Source organism: Lepeophtheirus salmonis, chromosome 14 (assembly GCF_016086655.4).
Source record: "Lepeophtheirus salmonis chromosome 14, UVic_Lsal_1.4, whole genome shotgun sequence".
Lineage (NCBI taxonomy): Eukaryota > Metazoa > Arthropoda > Copepoda > Siphonostomatoida > Caligidae > Lepeophtheirus > Lepeophtheirus salmonis.
Window position 1 is genome coordinate 22,475,171 of NC_052144.2, and position 16,996 is coordinate 22,492,166.

The 16,996-nt window shown below is 30.7% G+C and overlaps 1 protein-coding gene across 1 annotated transcript; it reads left to right on the forward strand.

Moving 5' to 3' along the window:
• Nucleotides 1-7,512: 7,512 nt before the first annotated feature.
• Nucleotides 7,513-9,181, forward strand: LOC121129286 (uncharacterized). The gene is made up of 2 exons (XM_040724992.2): nucleotides 7,513-8,268; nucleotides 8,332-9,181. The coding sequence occupies exons 1-2, from the start codon at nucleotides 7,603-7,605 to the stop codon at nucleotides 8,554-8,556; spliced, it is 891 nt and encodes a 296-aa protein (XP_040580926.1). The 5' UTR covers nucleotides 7,513-7,602; the 3' UTR covers nucleotides 8,557-9,181.
• Nucleotides 9,182-16,996: the final 7,815 nt, after the last annotated feature.

Consider the following 16,996-nt stretch of genomic DNA (forward strand, 5'->3'; position numbering starts at 1 on the left):
AAAATAAGAAAATAATATATATTTGATCAATGATCATATCAATCAAAAAATAGTTCTGTATTATTCTTCATTTACCTAAGATATTGTTGTAAATCTTGATATAAAAGTAATTGTTATTGTATATATGTAATTAATGATAACGTAAACAATAGTATTACTCTTCTCGTATGTTCTTTAAAATCATTTACAACCATATCTATACGCGTATTGTATATAAGGTAGAACCCACTTAAGTCAAATCTTGAGTGGACTGACAAAATCTGTCCTCTATATAAGAAATCAACTTTAGGAGGAATTAAAAGGAGGTATTCGAACTAAAATCCCCTTGATCCTCATTAGGATACAATGAGTCAACTGAAAACCACGTAGACTTGAACCACATTCCAAAATTAAGATAATTTGAGGGAAAAATCTTATTATTTATATTCTAATAGTTAATGTTTATCTGCAACAGGGATGTAATAACACATTTTCAATAAATCTTAGGGCAGATGATTATAGGGAATATAGGGATACAATTATTATAAATAGTGAGGTGTAAGTTTTTTTATTTCTTAGTTTCATTTTGACTTCCAATAGTTCACGATTTTCCTTAATATTAATCAAAAAAGAGCTTTGTTATCAAACTTGGTTGCCGAACAATATCAAGCGTTCCGAAATATAGATATTTTGCTCAAAAATCGAGTTTCTGTTGCCTCTTAAAAATTAATTCCTGAAGTATTAATGTAGTTTGACTCAAATTGGGTATCATTTTCATGAAGAAATACATACTTGGCATAATAAATTACGTTTTCACGACTATTGCTTATTCTGTATTTTAGTTGAGGCTCTTGTAATGCGAAATTTTGCATAAAATTTTAAATGCGTAAATCGTAATTATAATAGAAAAATCGGAAATATTTCAGCTGGTAGGAGAAAATTAAATACATCAGACTAAAATATACTGTTTCAGGTACAAATGATCAAATTTTCAAGTATCTAGCTCGAAATTTTTTTATGTACCATCCATTTTAATGACCGATGGTATTTTTTTCACATGTCAGTAAAATTAAGGAGTAGGAGTAATATTTTTATTTTTAAATGTTTCTGTACAATAAAGAATATAAATTAGGGTTCCCGGACTTTATGGGGAAAGTTTTGTATGTATATTTTTCCTGACTCATATAGTCCGTTTTCGGACTATATGGAGACAGCATATTATTTAAAAAGAACAACTAGTTCGAACTCATCGTTATATTAGCTTGCAAGATAAATTTATGTAACATTTTTGCCCTCAGACTAGATGAAGGGGGGCTTAAATCAGAAGGAGGGAGGTGAGAGAAGTGAGGAGTTGGATCTGCGTGGAATGACATTTCATTCATGGTCATTTGGCTGGATCTCTCCTCCGGAGTAATTGGATATATGGATCTGTATCCATCCATACTGTTCGTATGAATATCTATTCACACGTCTACTGATACTCTATTCAAGGGATCTAGACTCTTAAGATGAGATCCCTTGAACAAGTGTTTCACTCGGTCGGTGGATAATGTATCCTTTAATGGAAGGATCTTTGATTGTGCAAGTCTTCGTTTCTGGTTAATCATTGTCCTATACATAAATTCCTCCAGATCCTCTACGGAATCATCGTATACTTCTTTATTACTACAGAGTCTCTTTTGTCATGGGGAAAAAAGTGCAAGATTTATAGACTCTTAAAGATAATGTGCTTCTCTTTTCTCGATATTTTGGTCTACAATGCATATTCTATTCTGATATTACATAGAAATAGTTATTTAGAACTGGAAAGTTCCACAATAAGAAATAGTTCCCGAATGAATTACCCAGTGAGGAACAAAGAGTTTCATTTCTTATCCATAGCTCCTTCGTTGAAACTCTTGAAACCTGCTCCTTCCAAAGTCGACTTTTTTTTTTCGTCGCTTATTCTGAGAAAAATATTTTATTGTTTAGAATCCTTCAGTTTCCTTGATGTAGATAATGCAGAAATCCCTTGGAAAAAGTAGAGTCAATCTAAGACTCTCAATGAATATATACCCTTTCTTCTCGATACTTTTGTATGCAATACATACTATATTTTACTAATATCTGTATAAATAGATTTTGTGAATTGTTGAGTCCTAAGTGATAATGTGATAAAAAATTATAAGTTACCTTTTAACTTCTGTAGACTTGCAATTTTGAAACTTAGTTAGCCTTAATCATCTTCAAAAAACAACTTAATTGCTTATTACCATATTGCAATATTACCTCCATGAAGATTTAGGATCTCCACACTAATAAAAATTCTTGATCAATGTTTCCCATAACAGTTCTTCTATTTAATTATTATTTATTTTAAAAATATTCATTAATGACATTAATACAGATAATATAATAATTATTAATACAGACGTTCAAAATTAAAAGCTAACTATTTATATTTCATCCTGCTTTTCTTCAATGTGTACCTATATTATTATTTTAAGATCTGAATAAAACAATTTTTTTAGACTAAATCCTTTATTTAACGAAACAAAATGAAGCTCAAAATTTAGAAGATAATTTTTATGGAACATGCCATGAGAATTCTAGCTTTTTTTTACCAGAGTGTACGCTACTACTACTCATTTATGAGATTTTTGCTAGATATATTAAAATATTTAAATCCAACATAAGCAAAAGAATTAGCAAAATGATGTTGTATTTTACACTTCAACCCAATAGGATGATAGGAATCTCCCGTTTCTAATAAATTGACAAATAGGTTTTGTAAAGCATCGTCTTGTATTTGTCAACGTCAATAAAATTTGTCGAGTTTGTTTACTACATCGTAAACCTGACTAGCATGTAATGTATTTAAATATAATAATAAATATGAAGCCCTATTACCACTATCTTGATAAGTTTCGATGAGATCCTGATCTTCTCCAGAAAATTCACACACCATGAGTTATTGATTTCTCAGAAATCAAAAAGGTTCGCGATCTTTAATTTTGAAAAACTTAATGATAGAACAGGCTATGTATCGGGATATATAAAACAATAGATTGGCTTGATGAGATTCTATTTTTCCATAGTAAAATTAGAATTCGAAGAACTGAAAATAAATATATGAATTTGGAACAATTGGATCAGTCCTTTTTAGTTTTTAGTTTCACATTCATGCTTATTTTTTGATTTTCATTTAATATTCTTAAGTTTCTAATTTTTTATCTTAACGTATGTAGAAATTATATATTTGTAAAGGAATTGAGGAGTTTCTCTAGTACATACGTTAACATAAAAAATTAGAATCTTAATGAAAATTTTGAAATTCAGCACCATAACTTTAAAACTGAAACTTCTTAATCCCTTTACAAATATAAAATTTATATTAAAATATCTCATTTGCAAATAACTAGAGGTTACAAAAATGGCATTGGAAGACTAAATCTTTCCAAATATATATTTTTCATCAATACATAATGGAAAATCAGATTACCGAAAAATGTTTTCAATTTTAAAGTTATGGTGCTGAATTTCAAAATATTCATTAAGATTCCTTGGTATGGTATAATAAATTATGGCATATTTAAAATTAACTTTTCTTTTAAAAGAAGTGTATTTATCATTAAAAGTAAATCGTAACAAAAATGTCCATGGCAAATTCTCCTACTCAGAATAATTTTATGGATACAATAACAACAATTAGTTTAGCTGTTGAAATAATTGTTTAATTATAAGTATGAAAAACACTCGTATATAATATATAAAACTCATAATGTCCTTCCACAACAATTCCCTCGATATAATTGATTTAGTACCTCTTCTTCCACCACAATTTCGTGAATCTACTCTCCTGTAGGTGTTACAGCTCTTGATCTTCATGATACTACTACGCCTATAGAGTTCACGACTGGGAAGAAGGGATCCATGAACGTATGATATATATATATATATATACTTTAAAATTTGTATTGTGTTACTATTTGATTTAACATATATGCATAATTCGTAATAATAAAAAGATACCATTTAAAAATCCGGGTCAGATAAATCAATTTTAACAAAAAAACAACAATCAACTAATTAGAAATATCATAGTCAGAAGTCACCTCGACGGAGAAACTTTGGCAATTTAATCTCACGGGGAAATTTGGGGAAACCTTGTGCACACCTGAGGCAGTGTGAAGGTCCTTAATATACAGTTCCACAGTTCTCATTGCTATGATTGTTATGTTTACTATGCAGTTTGACATGAGGACCTATAAAAGTTATGAACAAAATGATTTACATAGTATTAAATCCGCTCTAGTTGGTGTTCATTAAAAGAAACTCTGCTTGACAGTAATCCATAGCAATGCATCTTCAGATGGAGACGAATCCTAATGGAATATTAAACACAGGATATAAATTCACTCGAGGAAAACTTGCCTTTGAACTGTTCTATTTGATCAGAAACTTACTAACGTTTTCACAACTCATCTGTTGGCAATACATGCTACTCGCATAGGTAGGCAGTAAACATGATCATTCATCCATCCATCTAGGGAACTCTTGACGAGTTGATCTCAATTTAGGGATTGGTAAAGTGACTGAGGAAATTAATTGGGCTTATCTTCTATCTGTAATCCACCTACCATATGACGACAAAAACGAATCAGTCAGAATCTTTGATTTGAATTGAACAATTATAATACGATTTCAAATTATTGTATTATTGTTTTAGTTATTTTCTCTTTCTTTCTTCCTGCAGCTAGATTAGCATAATTCTTCCTTTTTTTTTAAAGTTTCAGTATCAATATTTTTAGGATCAGAATAAAATGATTTGATTGGTTGTCTTCATATAGTCTACTGTCTCCATAAAGGCCGGCCACCATAAATTATGTATCAATTTAAAGCTTATTAAATTTCTAATAAAATGATATGTAAATCAAACCTATAGTCTTTATTTATTAGTAGATATGGCTACCTAAAGATATAAATTTATCTAAAAGTGTGAATTTTTTATTCCGTTTGTTACTCGAGACATGTTTTTTAAACGGCCATCGAAGAAAAGTTATTGAAAAACAAATTTATTTTAAAGTACTAGCTACTATCTATCATTTGATGATAAATAATGGTTTTTTAATGTACATTGTAGATTCTAGAGGTCTACAAAATTGTGATTTCAAAATTTTTGTCACACAAAAATTGTCATTTTTGGGGAAAATTGATCACAAATTCAAATTTATTGGCTAAACAACACAAAATACAGGATAAAAACTTAAAAAATCAAAATGTAAAGACATTTTTATTCTAGAAAAGACTTATTAAAGAGTTCTCAATGTTTATTTTCCATCCTAAATATTTTTTTCACACTTTTGGCAGTAAAACGAGGGTCAAATCTTCAACCATATCATAGACAAATTGTACAAGTTACAATTTGTACGTCTTATAACGTATAATTTAATTACAATATTGGTTATTAAAAATTACCAACTACTGATGCTCTCATTTTTATTTTTGATTACGTATTTACAAGTGATCGAACACTTGACACCTAGATTAATTTTTTAATATGCTTCAACAAGCTTATTATTTAATACTAATGTTCATTAAAAAAGTCAAAAATGCAATCCATGGCATGTGCATTTTGATCAAAAATACTGTAACTTCTTCATTTCATTTTTTGGTTGCATTTTGCACAAGACCTAACAACTTTTACACAGCATAAATATCAGTTATACATTATATACTTACATCTAAATGAGCCTGTGGGCACTTGAATACTCAAATGTGCCGAAGAATAATTATCAATGACCACTTGGATATGTGCGTTATTTAGTAATACATACTAGATTCTTAGTTCTCTGCGTTATCTTTTTGGCTTTGAATATTTTATTAGTTTGTGAGTAACTTTCTTCTGAAAAAATATAATGAATATCTAATAGAATTTCAATATACTCATTACTTATTTTTCATTTCATTTTGTTTTGGTTGAAGCTTGTACAATTTGCTAGTACAAGTTATGAACATTGGTATTTGACGGGGATTTGTATTAATTTTTCAATTACATTTAACAATTAAAAGCAAAGTAAAAATTGTGAAATTTAATATACTAAATAAATAAGTAAAATCAAACATATTTATGGTAAATCTGTAAAAATGCTAAGTATATTCTTTGTACCACAACAAATGGAGTGCATCAAACGTATTAAAGGTGTTTCACATGGAAAAGACGTAGCAGGGTCTAAAGGAGGTACATTAAGTCTGAGAATAATACACAAGAAAAAAAAGTATGAGTCGGTTGTTTCTAAAGTAGGAGGAAATATCTTTGGACTAGCTAAAAGTTATTATTTAGAAATCGATGGAGGATTGATTGGACTTTGTGTGGATAAATCACTATTTTACCATAGTATTAGCTTGAATAGGTTCTTTTTTAAATCAACTGGACGATCTATACAATTTGAAGATGCTAAAAACCTAGATATACCATATCTTCATGAGAAATTCTATTTTAACTACGAATACATCAAATTATCAAAATTATATCTTTATTATAAATGGGCATATAATGAGAATATTAAATATATTATGCGACTACGTTTGAATTTGAATTCAGGCGAAGCAGTCATTAAAATGATTCAAAATCAAATAGAACTTCATTACCAAGTTCAATACTACGTTTCTCCTCATGAAGAAAGAGCATTTACATTGAATTTGAATCGTCTTAGAAATATAATTAATGAATTTAAAAATAAGAAAAATAATTTACAAGTAGTCCTTCGAAGAAAAAATGATTTATTTTATTCTCTAAATCAGGATATGAGTTTAATTGAGATGAAAATTATCCATCTCAAAAGAAATTATTCAAAAAATTTATGTTATAATAAAAATTAAAATGGACCTAAAAATATATTATACTCCATTTGAAAAATTTGTACTGATTCCGTCGTTCCAAGATTGATAAATTATTCAAATTCTATAAATGGTAATGTGAAAAATAGGTGTGCTGTTTGACATCATTTGAATTATAAAATAAAGATTAAGCTTGTTCGTTAATGTATTGCAATTTGTAATAGTGATTGATTTGAACTCTTGTAAAAAATGTATCAAAGGTTTTTTGTTGTACATGGGTGTGATAGACCAAAATAAGTTAAATAACGGTAATTGAATACACAAATAGGATTTACGTTTAATATATATATTTCTGACCATAATTTTCGCATTTTATGGTGGTTTCATTCTTTGCTCTTTGACATTAAGATTTGAGCACATGTTTTTATGTGCCTATAAGCAAGTTTAGAATTAGGTTCCAACAGTAACGTCTATTCAATATAATTCGAACTTCCGTATTGGCGAAAATTACTTCTGTCCGCATAACTCTTTCTCTCGCTACCACCATTAGGAGGAACGCGTACAAAAATACTCATACATACACAATACACATTTTACCAAACATAAAAAAATATAGACGTATATTTGAGAACCTATTGAAGAAAAGCAACCCTTTCGGCCCGATTGGTTAAATGACATAAGGATTATTCTTCCTAGATGGTCTTAATCCCTACATTAAAAAATATAAAAATAGGCAACGTTTCTTTCGATGAAACAGTTTCCGTTTACTCTTGTTTGAAGATATTGAGTCCTGTTTCGATTAAAATGTTTAAGTTCTGTGTTCTAATTCTCAGTTGCATTGCCTTTGAGTCCTATAATTGTGGGATTGTAAAAAGAGAGGAACCAAATATTAATTATGAAAGCTACAAGGAACCCACAGGAGAGGCATTAGTTGATCCAACTATAAGAAACCGCCAAGCAGATGCTTCTTCGAATGAGCTAGACAGTGCAGCAGTGGCTCCTGCCGACTACCCTGAGGAAATCAGGATTGTCAGACAATCTTCAGGATACATATCACCTGGAGTTTCTCAACAACCTCAGAATGATGTTCAATTACCTCAAGCTACCTATGTTTCTGTGTCACCCAGTTCAATTGCCTCATCTCCAGTAGCAGTGTCAACCAAAGCTTCTACTCCATCCTACACAGCTAAAGTATCTTCTGGGACAACATCCAATCCGATTGCAGGTTTAACTGCACTTCTTCTGCCTAAGAGCTCAAATGGAGGTGCAAGTAGTGGTAATGGAGGAGGGATCCCTGATTTGGTGGGAGGTGCCATTGGAGCAGCATCAAATGGAGTTAAGACTGTACTTGAAATAAAGAGAGATTTGATCCTTCCTGCAATTGTGAGCGTCCTTAGTCTGTCACAAAACGTTGCTAATTCTGAAATACTTAAAACCATCGTTGATGTAAAATTGGGTGCAGCCCGAACCGTAAGAATCGATCTCATTAATTATTGATCTTTGATATAATCCGAGTTTTTTTGTTTTTTTAAGGTACTATCAATCGGACCCGCTTTGGTTGATGCTCTTGCTACTATTATGTCAACAGCTGGTGATATTACTTCACAATTAATCAAAGTTATTCTTTGCAATTTGGTTTGCCCCATTCAGAGGGAGCCAAAGTCTTGCAGGGCTACAGCATCATGTGAAAGACTCGCATCAAGTTCAACAAAAACGACTTATTCATCAGACTCAGCTCAAAGTTACGTTGTGAGCTAACGCCGAAAAGACGTTAATCATTATTACGATTCTTTTTAATTTAATTTATACACCATTAAGAAGAAGAAGGGAAGAAGCAAACAGACCCACGCTAAAAATCGCCAACACAATAGTCATCATTGAAATCCAAACAATATTTCCTCATTCTTCCTTTTCATTTGACGTCAAGAAATATCTCTCCCATAGAACAGGTTTTGGCATATAGGCTATAATTTGGGTTTATTTATTTACTCATATAACATATTCAATGATGAGTACAGTAATACATAACACTCCCTCCCCTCCTTTCTATGATGCAAATGTTTCGTTTTTGCAATACCTATTTACCATTGTTGGGATGTTTTAACAATTCATGTTTCCATATAGAGCGTCTTCATGTGACGTCACAATGAACAGGGAGCACCACCAAACTGGAGAAAATGTACTCGTCTTGGGAGTAATTTTAGTCACAAAAAAATTGTCTATCAAGGTTTCTACATTTTCTCCTGTTTAGTGAGGTTTTTTCCTTATTATAACGTCACGTAAAAAGGCGCTTTAACCTTTTTTTAATATAAAGAGTTTTGCTTCCTATTCCAATGTTATTTCTTATTTATATCTCGAAATATATTTATTTATTTATTTTGAAGATTTTTATCCTTTCAGAGTTTATTTATTGAATAATCAGGAGTTCCTTACTTACTTACAGTACTCAACATGAATGAAATCATGGTTTTTTGCGCATGAAAAGGTAGTAGCTTGCCCATTTTCAGGTAGTTAAAACTTTTTTCGTAATTGGCCAATGGTTGGAATTGCCTCAATTTGACTCACTTCCTTAATTCTTTTGACATATTGCTCTTTTTTTCACATTCACTTTTCTTGATTATTTGAGACTAATGAGAATAATAATGAACCTCGTTCCTTTATGAATAAAATTACATGCTATGCACACAAGTTACAATTTCTGCATCTCATTATCCATTATTTAATTACAATATGGGTCATTCTTATTACTAACTATACATAGATACTCTCATTTCATTTTGATCCATTAAAATTGCATGGTCATAATGTATTTATGAGGTATATAACTTTGAGCATTTGAACTTTATAACGTGTCACAGAATACTTATATATTAGTAAATGGTATTAAAATAGTCAAAAATTACACCATTAATATATTGATCATCCATGGAATATTCAATTATTGCGTCATCCACATGTCAAGTACTGTAAATCTTTCCTTTAAAACTATTCATCTCATTTTTGGGTTGCAACTTGTACAAAATCGCAATTTGTACAAAACATATACCAAAAAACTATTAGGATATATAACGGATCGTGCAAAAGTTTTATGTCTAAAATACAAGAATTAAACTCATAATATTGTATACATTTAATTTCCAAAAAAACACAACATAACTTTAATTTAAAATAATGATATTAAGGATGATTAATCTTGAGTATGACCACTCTAGGCAGCAATGACGACTTCCATACGGCGGCAGAATTTGCTGCTGGTGTTTGAGAAGTAGGCCTCTGACATGCCAGTCCACTGTTCATTGACAAAGTCCTTTAAGGGATCGACATTTGGGTGTTGGATTACATAGGTCTGATACTCTATTTGACACCAGATCTAGTGATTTTGGAGGGCAAGACTTCGCCTAAAACTGGAACTAAACTGAACTTCATCATCTTTGCTATCAGAAGTGGCACTTTTTTGGGGGTCGTGTAGAGTCACCACTATCCTCTTTGATGCACCTTGACACGGTGGACCTTGTGACATTGATGCCCATAGATATCTGGCTGCTCTTTAAAAGTTTTTTACTACAGCTTTAATAGTGAATTTTCTTTACTCCTTGGGGCTTTTTGTAGTCTTTATCCTTATCCAAGCGATCAGTGACAATGTAAAAGACTCTTTTTGAGCCATATTTGCCCATAATAACTGCTTTTGGGGACATTCCTGTGCCAAACAAGGTTGCAATCTGTCATATATTTTATCTATGTTATCCTGATTCGATTGGGATGATTATCCCGATTTTACAATTTTTTGTTTTTATAAATGTATTTAGTATTATCCTTTTTATACGTACCCAATCATTTTATCTTTTAGTACAGAATTGCTTTTCTCAAGAATAACCCCTGCTTCTACTTACTCCTTCACGACTCCCTATTTATTACTAAATTGTCGACGAACTATATTACGTTCTACCTTAGTACATAACACAATCTTTTGCCTTTATTGTTCTTACGATGTTAACATTAAACTTTACGCTGAATTGTTAAGTTTTAAAAATTGTCTCAAAAAAACTTGAACACTACATGCAGTCATATGACATGTCAGCTAGGCTTTAATTTAAAATATCTTTCATTTAAAGCACTATAATTATATTTATTTATAATGGTTGGAAAATGTTCATATTCATCATAGTAGAATTATTATTATCATTGGAATAGCTACTATAAAGTAGGTGATATTTCATAAATAGATCCTCCTATATCCATTCTACACAGTTTCAAGTTACCTTGGTGTAAATTATTTTAAAAATGAAATTGAAAAGAGTCCAAAATTCTGTTGGTAGTTAACCAATTATGGATTTATTATTCAATCATTGTTTGTAATTGTTCACATTTTAAAAATAACTAATTTAAATTCAACCAATCAACGTACAGAGAATTCTGATTAGATTGAGGCGAGCATCGAGAGCTGACAACAAAAACAGTGCAATTTTTTGAGTTAATCATCCAACGATATATAATATGTAGACGGCTAATGATAAGAAAAATAATATTTTGGATGATAGTATTCATTCTGAATAGTCTTCATAGATAAAGGCGTAGTCCAATCCAAACGTATCTTTTAATATCCTGCAAAATCCATTTTGAGATTTCTTCAGAACAGGTTTTCATTTGTATTATGTACAATAATGAATATTGAACACATACATAAGTGGTAGACAACAAAAAAACATGGAAGCCGAAACAACAGGTTGTTTCTTACATACCGTTTTTTTACATATTATGTTAGATATAAAACTTGATTTGAAACATTGAAAAATATTCTTTACAATCTACGGAAAGGAAGAAGAAGATGATTTGACCTTCAAATATAAAGATAATAATATTATTAAGTGGATACAATATAGTACAACATACTTCAATGTACCGTGATATTGCGAGTTTTTTTTTTCTTCGTGTAACATCATAACTTCGTTTAACTTGACCTATATCATTCATTGCCTATGTACAAGACGTACAATAGGAATGGTTATAATTTTAAAACTGACGTTATTTTGTTACAATTGAGTCATTCAATTGTGGATTAGTGCCAGGACTGATTAATTAATCGTCTCCCTCCTTCTGTCTTTTTTTTTAAATTACTACGATCTTTTTAATAATTAAACAGATCGAAAAATCGATTAGTTGTTCCTTCAGTCCTAGTTATCTTTTTATTTTCTTCACTCCAAGCTAGGATTGAAGAATATAAAAATGAAAAAAATAATGAATAATAGCTAGGACATTTAATAATAAGTTCTAGCCGCACACCTCCTACTTTAAACTTCAGGTATTTGTCTCATTGAGAGATGTTATGATGAAACTTTCCCAACTGAATTAATGTAGTTAGTAACAACGTCATTTCAGCTTTTCTAATTACCTTAAAAAATCGATAAGGATAGATCCTAGGACTAACCCTGGACTAACACATTTTATTAGGACCGAATAATAGGACTAGTCTTATTAGGTTTTTTTTAGATCGATCCAATACTAGTCACTAGGTATCTTTGACTTATACAGTTCTAATTGAACCTTATTTTTACAATTCATTCTTTCACGTCGAGTTTTTTTAACTACTCACATTTAAAAAATCATATAACAGCTAAGCCTTCTCTATTTTCTTGTTACTAACTGTTTATTAATATGTATATATGTTGTGTAGAAGTTGCGATGTGTGTACAACTTGGTGCTTGTATAAGGAAATTGTATTAGTTACAACTTTTCCGCCTTAAAATGTATTATTTAATTACAATATGGGTTAATCTAATTACCAACCATATATTGAAACTATCATTTCCTTTTGATCTATTAAAACGACATAGTCATTTTGTATTTATGAGGACTGTGGGCTTCTGAACTTTATAATGTGCCACATAATACTTATATTTTAGTAATTTGTATTAAAATAGTTAATAATTACATCCATTGGGTATTCCATTATTGTATTATCCTCATATCATATATCCTTCAATTGAAATTACTCGTCTCATTTCTTGGTTGCAACTTGTGCAATTTTTTTGTTTTTCTATTTTTCTATTACTACTAACCTAATATTATACTTTAAGGTATTATGTTAATGCAAAAACATTTCCGTATTTTTCAATGATCTTCTCTATTGGTCAAAGGAACGATACATCTTTTAACATTTTTTATTTTGTAATAGCTACATATTATTTAATAATATCCCTTAGGTCATAAAATCAGTTCTTGAATTATGAAGAGGTTTATATAAGTACATTTGACAATCATGGATTTGTAGCTGTACATAGTACATAACACGTAAATGATCTTCTTGTGCTATTTCCTTCCTACTCTGTCAAAATTACCTGACTGTTCTATGTTGTAGTATAAAGATACTTCCTAATACATATTTAGTAGGCAAGTTAGTTGCTTACGACGGTAGTCGTTGAGGAAGTCAAATCTATTTACATTTCTGTAATACTCCTATTGATAATATATTTATGTACGATAGACTTAAATAGCTATAAGGCAATGTTAAATAATAAACAAGATTGAAAACTATTCATTCTCTGTAGAAAAAGTTTACAAACTCTGACCATTACTGAGTGATTTGAATTACTGAATTCTTAACGTATATCTTAGTGTTGACACTGTTCCAGAACTATTTTTTCTGTTTCTAGACCAATTCGGACCGATACACCGCGATCTCATACCCTAAACAGAAATTTAATCGTTTTCCAATTCTGGGCCGATTTTTTTTCGTATCAACCTAGGTTCTGATTTTCTACCCACTCCTGACTTTTGAGTTGTACAAATATAGCACATGGAAACGCTCATTTTGTACAAATGACTTCAACCCAAAGAAGGAATTTATCTTTGAGTACAGAATCTAAAACTGATCTTGGGTTTTCTCACAGTCATCTGAATTCTGAGATATCATTCAGTCATATTTTACCCTTAAAACTATACCCAAATTTAAAAAAAGAAAATAAAGCCCATGTAAAAGTTTTTTTTATGATTAAAAAGTGTTTTTTATTATTCTGTATCTTCTTCTGAACTCAAGATATTTCCATTTTTAGGCTGAAAAACGACACTTTTCTTTAGACCCTTAAAACTTATTCATAATACATAGTGATGGGGAATATCATACCTTATGTTATAAAAAAATATGGTTATGGCTTGAATGATAACATTTATTAAATTGAAAATATTAAAAATTTTATGAAGAAAAAGTTTAAAGCTGACATGTACAGGGAGTTTCTGGAGAGCTTATTACCATGTGCCCAGATGAAATTACGTCCTTTCTTTATAGAATGTGGGTGTACAATGGAAAAGACAGGTAGAATGTCTGGATCATTCCCGAAAGGAAGGATAGCTTTGATTCCTAAAAAAGAAGATGGGACGGAATTCAATCACTGGAGGCCTATCACCATATTAAATGCCTCTTAAATAACTCTATCGGGAGTTTTGACTGTGCAAATGGAGTCCATATTAAATAAAAATATTTGAATGGCTCAGAAAGGCTTCTTGAAGAAAAGCAAAATTTCTGATATTTCACGAAACATCTAAGGAGCTAACGAATCAGTCCGTACTAGAAAAAAATATATGGAGTTGACTTTAGTGAAGCATTCGATTCGATAAATCATTGTCATATTTTTATAAATATTGTCCCCAAAAAGATTTTTAATCCTGTGAGTGCACTTTTACATAATGGTTCATTTACTATTTCGTTTAATGGAGTAGAAGTTGAATCAATTTATCTGAAATAGCTGCAGAAAAGGCTGCCCGACAGCGCCTCTTTTATTCATTGTATCCATAAAATAATTAATTATACATACTTTAAAAAAGTATGGCGGGTTTGATGTTATTTTAATGACAACCCGCATTTGATCGATGCTTATGCAGATGATGTCACTTTACCAGAAGAATCTAATTCAGAGGCAAAGCTTCTTAAAAGTATAAATATCCTGCTGGACTTATCCGAAAAGTATTAGAAAAAATCTGGCTTAAGACTGAACAAGAAAAAGACCTCCATTCTTCCTCTGGGTACTTCGAAGTCAAGTGAGAATCAAAAAGTAACAAGTTGTCAAGTCAAAAATAAAAATGAGATCTTGGACATTATTTGGGAATGTCAAGGTGCTTATATTTTGAATTGTCATTTTATAAGTTGTCCTATTTACCAAACATGATCTAGGTGGAGAAATTTTAATTTTCAGAGAAGAATTGATCTATATAACAAACAAGTATTTCCCTAGTTATATACACAGCCAATGGTTTGGCTCAATTTGATATGAAAGTGATGAAAAAGGAACAATTAAAAAGCTATTTCAATAACTCATTGGAGGTAGAATAGCACTTCTAGGGAATATAATTCCGAAAAAATATATAATGATTTTTATCGATATGTCCAGGGAACTGGACGCTAAATAGAGTTCTACCATAGACTCATAAACGTTACTGACCTCACCAACGAAAAAAATGCTGCTCACTCCCTGGATGGGCTGCAGCTCAACTCATTATTTGGTCAGCTGTTACTTTATCTAATGGGGATTCTATTGTGGAATTAATCTGACAAGCCAAGGTTAAGTAGCCTGTCTTTTTTAAGAATCTTAGTACTCCAAAGAAATTAGAGGAAGACGCCCTGAAAAAAAATATTTTAACCTTTCATGACCTAAAGGCGAAAACAATCTTCTGCGATGGTCGTTTTTGATACCCTTTAAAAAGAGTGACAAAAGATTTTATTGCTTTAAACATTAAATAATTTTTATTAAACAAGCAGTCGAAGCTCAACTTATTTGTGAATACTATTTAAATTTGTTAGAACTTCGAGAAAATAGGAGAAATTTTTTTTATCTTCCCTTATGTATATTTCGGATGGTAGGAAAGATACCGTTCAATTTCAGATCTCTGCCCATTGTATAAATAGAAACAATTATGGATGGGTTTTATTACTGATGTTTTTTTTTATTATTGACGCAATCATTTTTTTAAATTTTAAATCAATGACACTTCACTTTCCAAGTAGAATTCACTGCTTGCATGAAATAGGTTATTTTATGTTTTTATTTTTCATCTGTCTTCTTTGATATAATTTTTTTAAAGTTCTTAAATGAAGCAATAACATTAAAGTTTAGTTCAGTCCTAAAAACTTATAAAGTTCGGTCCTTGATGACATCCCTCTACTTTGTTTTATATATTCTAGTACTTATACAACTATATAAGGGATTTATTGTTGGTCGATATTCACAATTTTGAAACACAACTGACATCATCAACAATTCATCTATAGAATTAGTCTAGAACGATTTTTTTTTATGTTTGGTCATATTGAGGGACTGATTTTCTCACCACTCCTGATTTTTGAGTTGTATATATATAACTTATGCAACACATTTAATTTTAAATGACGTTATTGTTGGTCAACGTTTACAATTTTGAAATACAACTGATGTCATCAACAATTTATATATAGAATCGGTCTAGACCGAAATTTAAATGAAACCTATTTTTTTGTAAGACTGACTCAAGCCAATTTTTCTATTATTGTTGAATCTATGTATTTAAAGATTATATCAATCAGTAGTTTTTCCGCAAATTCCATTTGAATGCAAACTGTCAAATGTTGCAACTATTTTCGAAGCCGGAAATAGTTGTAACAGATTAAAAAAAATTAGAAATTAGACTAAACAATATTTGAGGAATAATTAACTAGAATTTTTATGTTGCTGATAATTTAACTCATCACGGCAAATTGAAAAAAGCAGAGTACAGTATAGTTGTAAATACTAAGCATTCTTTAGTGTAGGAGTTTTTGTGTTGTTGGTAACCTGAACAATGTACATATTTTTCTTCATTTTGGAGGAGAGAACCCCTAAGTATTTGAAACCACGTGTGAGTTTGCTCATGAAAAAAGTAGAGTAACACGTAGGATTTGCGAGGGAATTATCTTCTATATTAATATAACAAAGTTGGTCTGCTCATCGCCTATTTACTTCGTGCAATATCTGGTACTACCCCAAGAACAGCCTCCCCATAGTCAAACATGTGAGTGTTTCTCCACTAAGGGGAGAAGGATGACTTCATTAAATTGAAGAGAGGATGGTATATTCTCTGGGACATCTTGGGCAACAACCGCCTTCCCTCAGAGCGAAACACTGAAAAGGGTCGTTTAATGAATATTCCAGCAAGACAATATCCCAAAACATACGGCCATAGCAACAAAAGATTA

Excerpts from the sequence above, each read along its gene's own strand:
- LOC121129286 (XM_040724992.2), top strand. The coding sequence starts at position 7,603 with ATGTTTAAGTTCTGTGTTCTAATTCTCAGTTGCATTGCCTTTGAGTCC. Across the intron at positions 8,269-8,331 it reads AATTGGGTGCAGCCCGAACC|GTACTATCAATCGGACCCGC; the intron begins GTAAGAATCGAT and ends TGTTTTTTTAAG.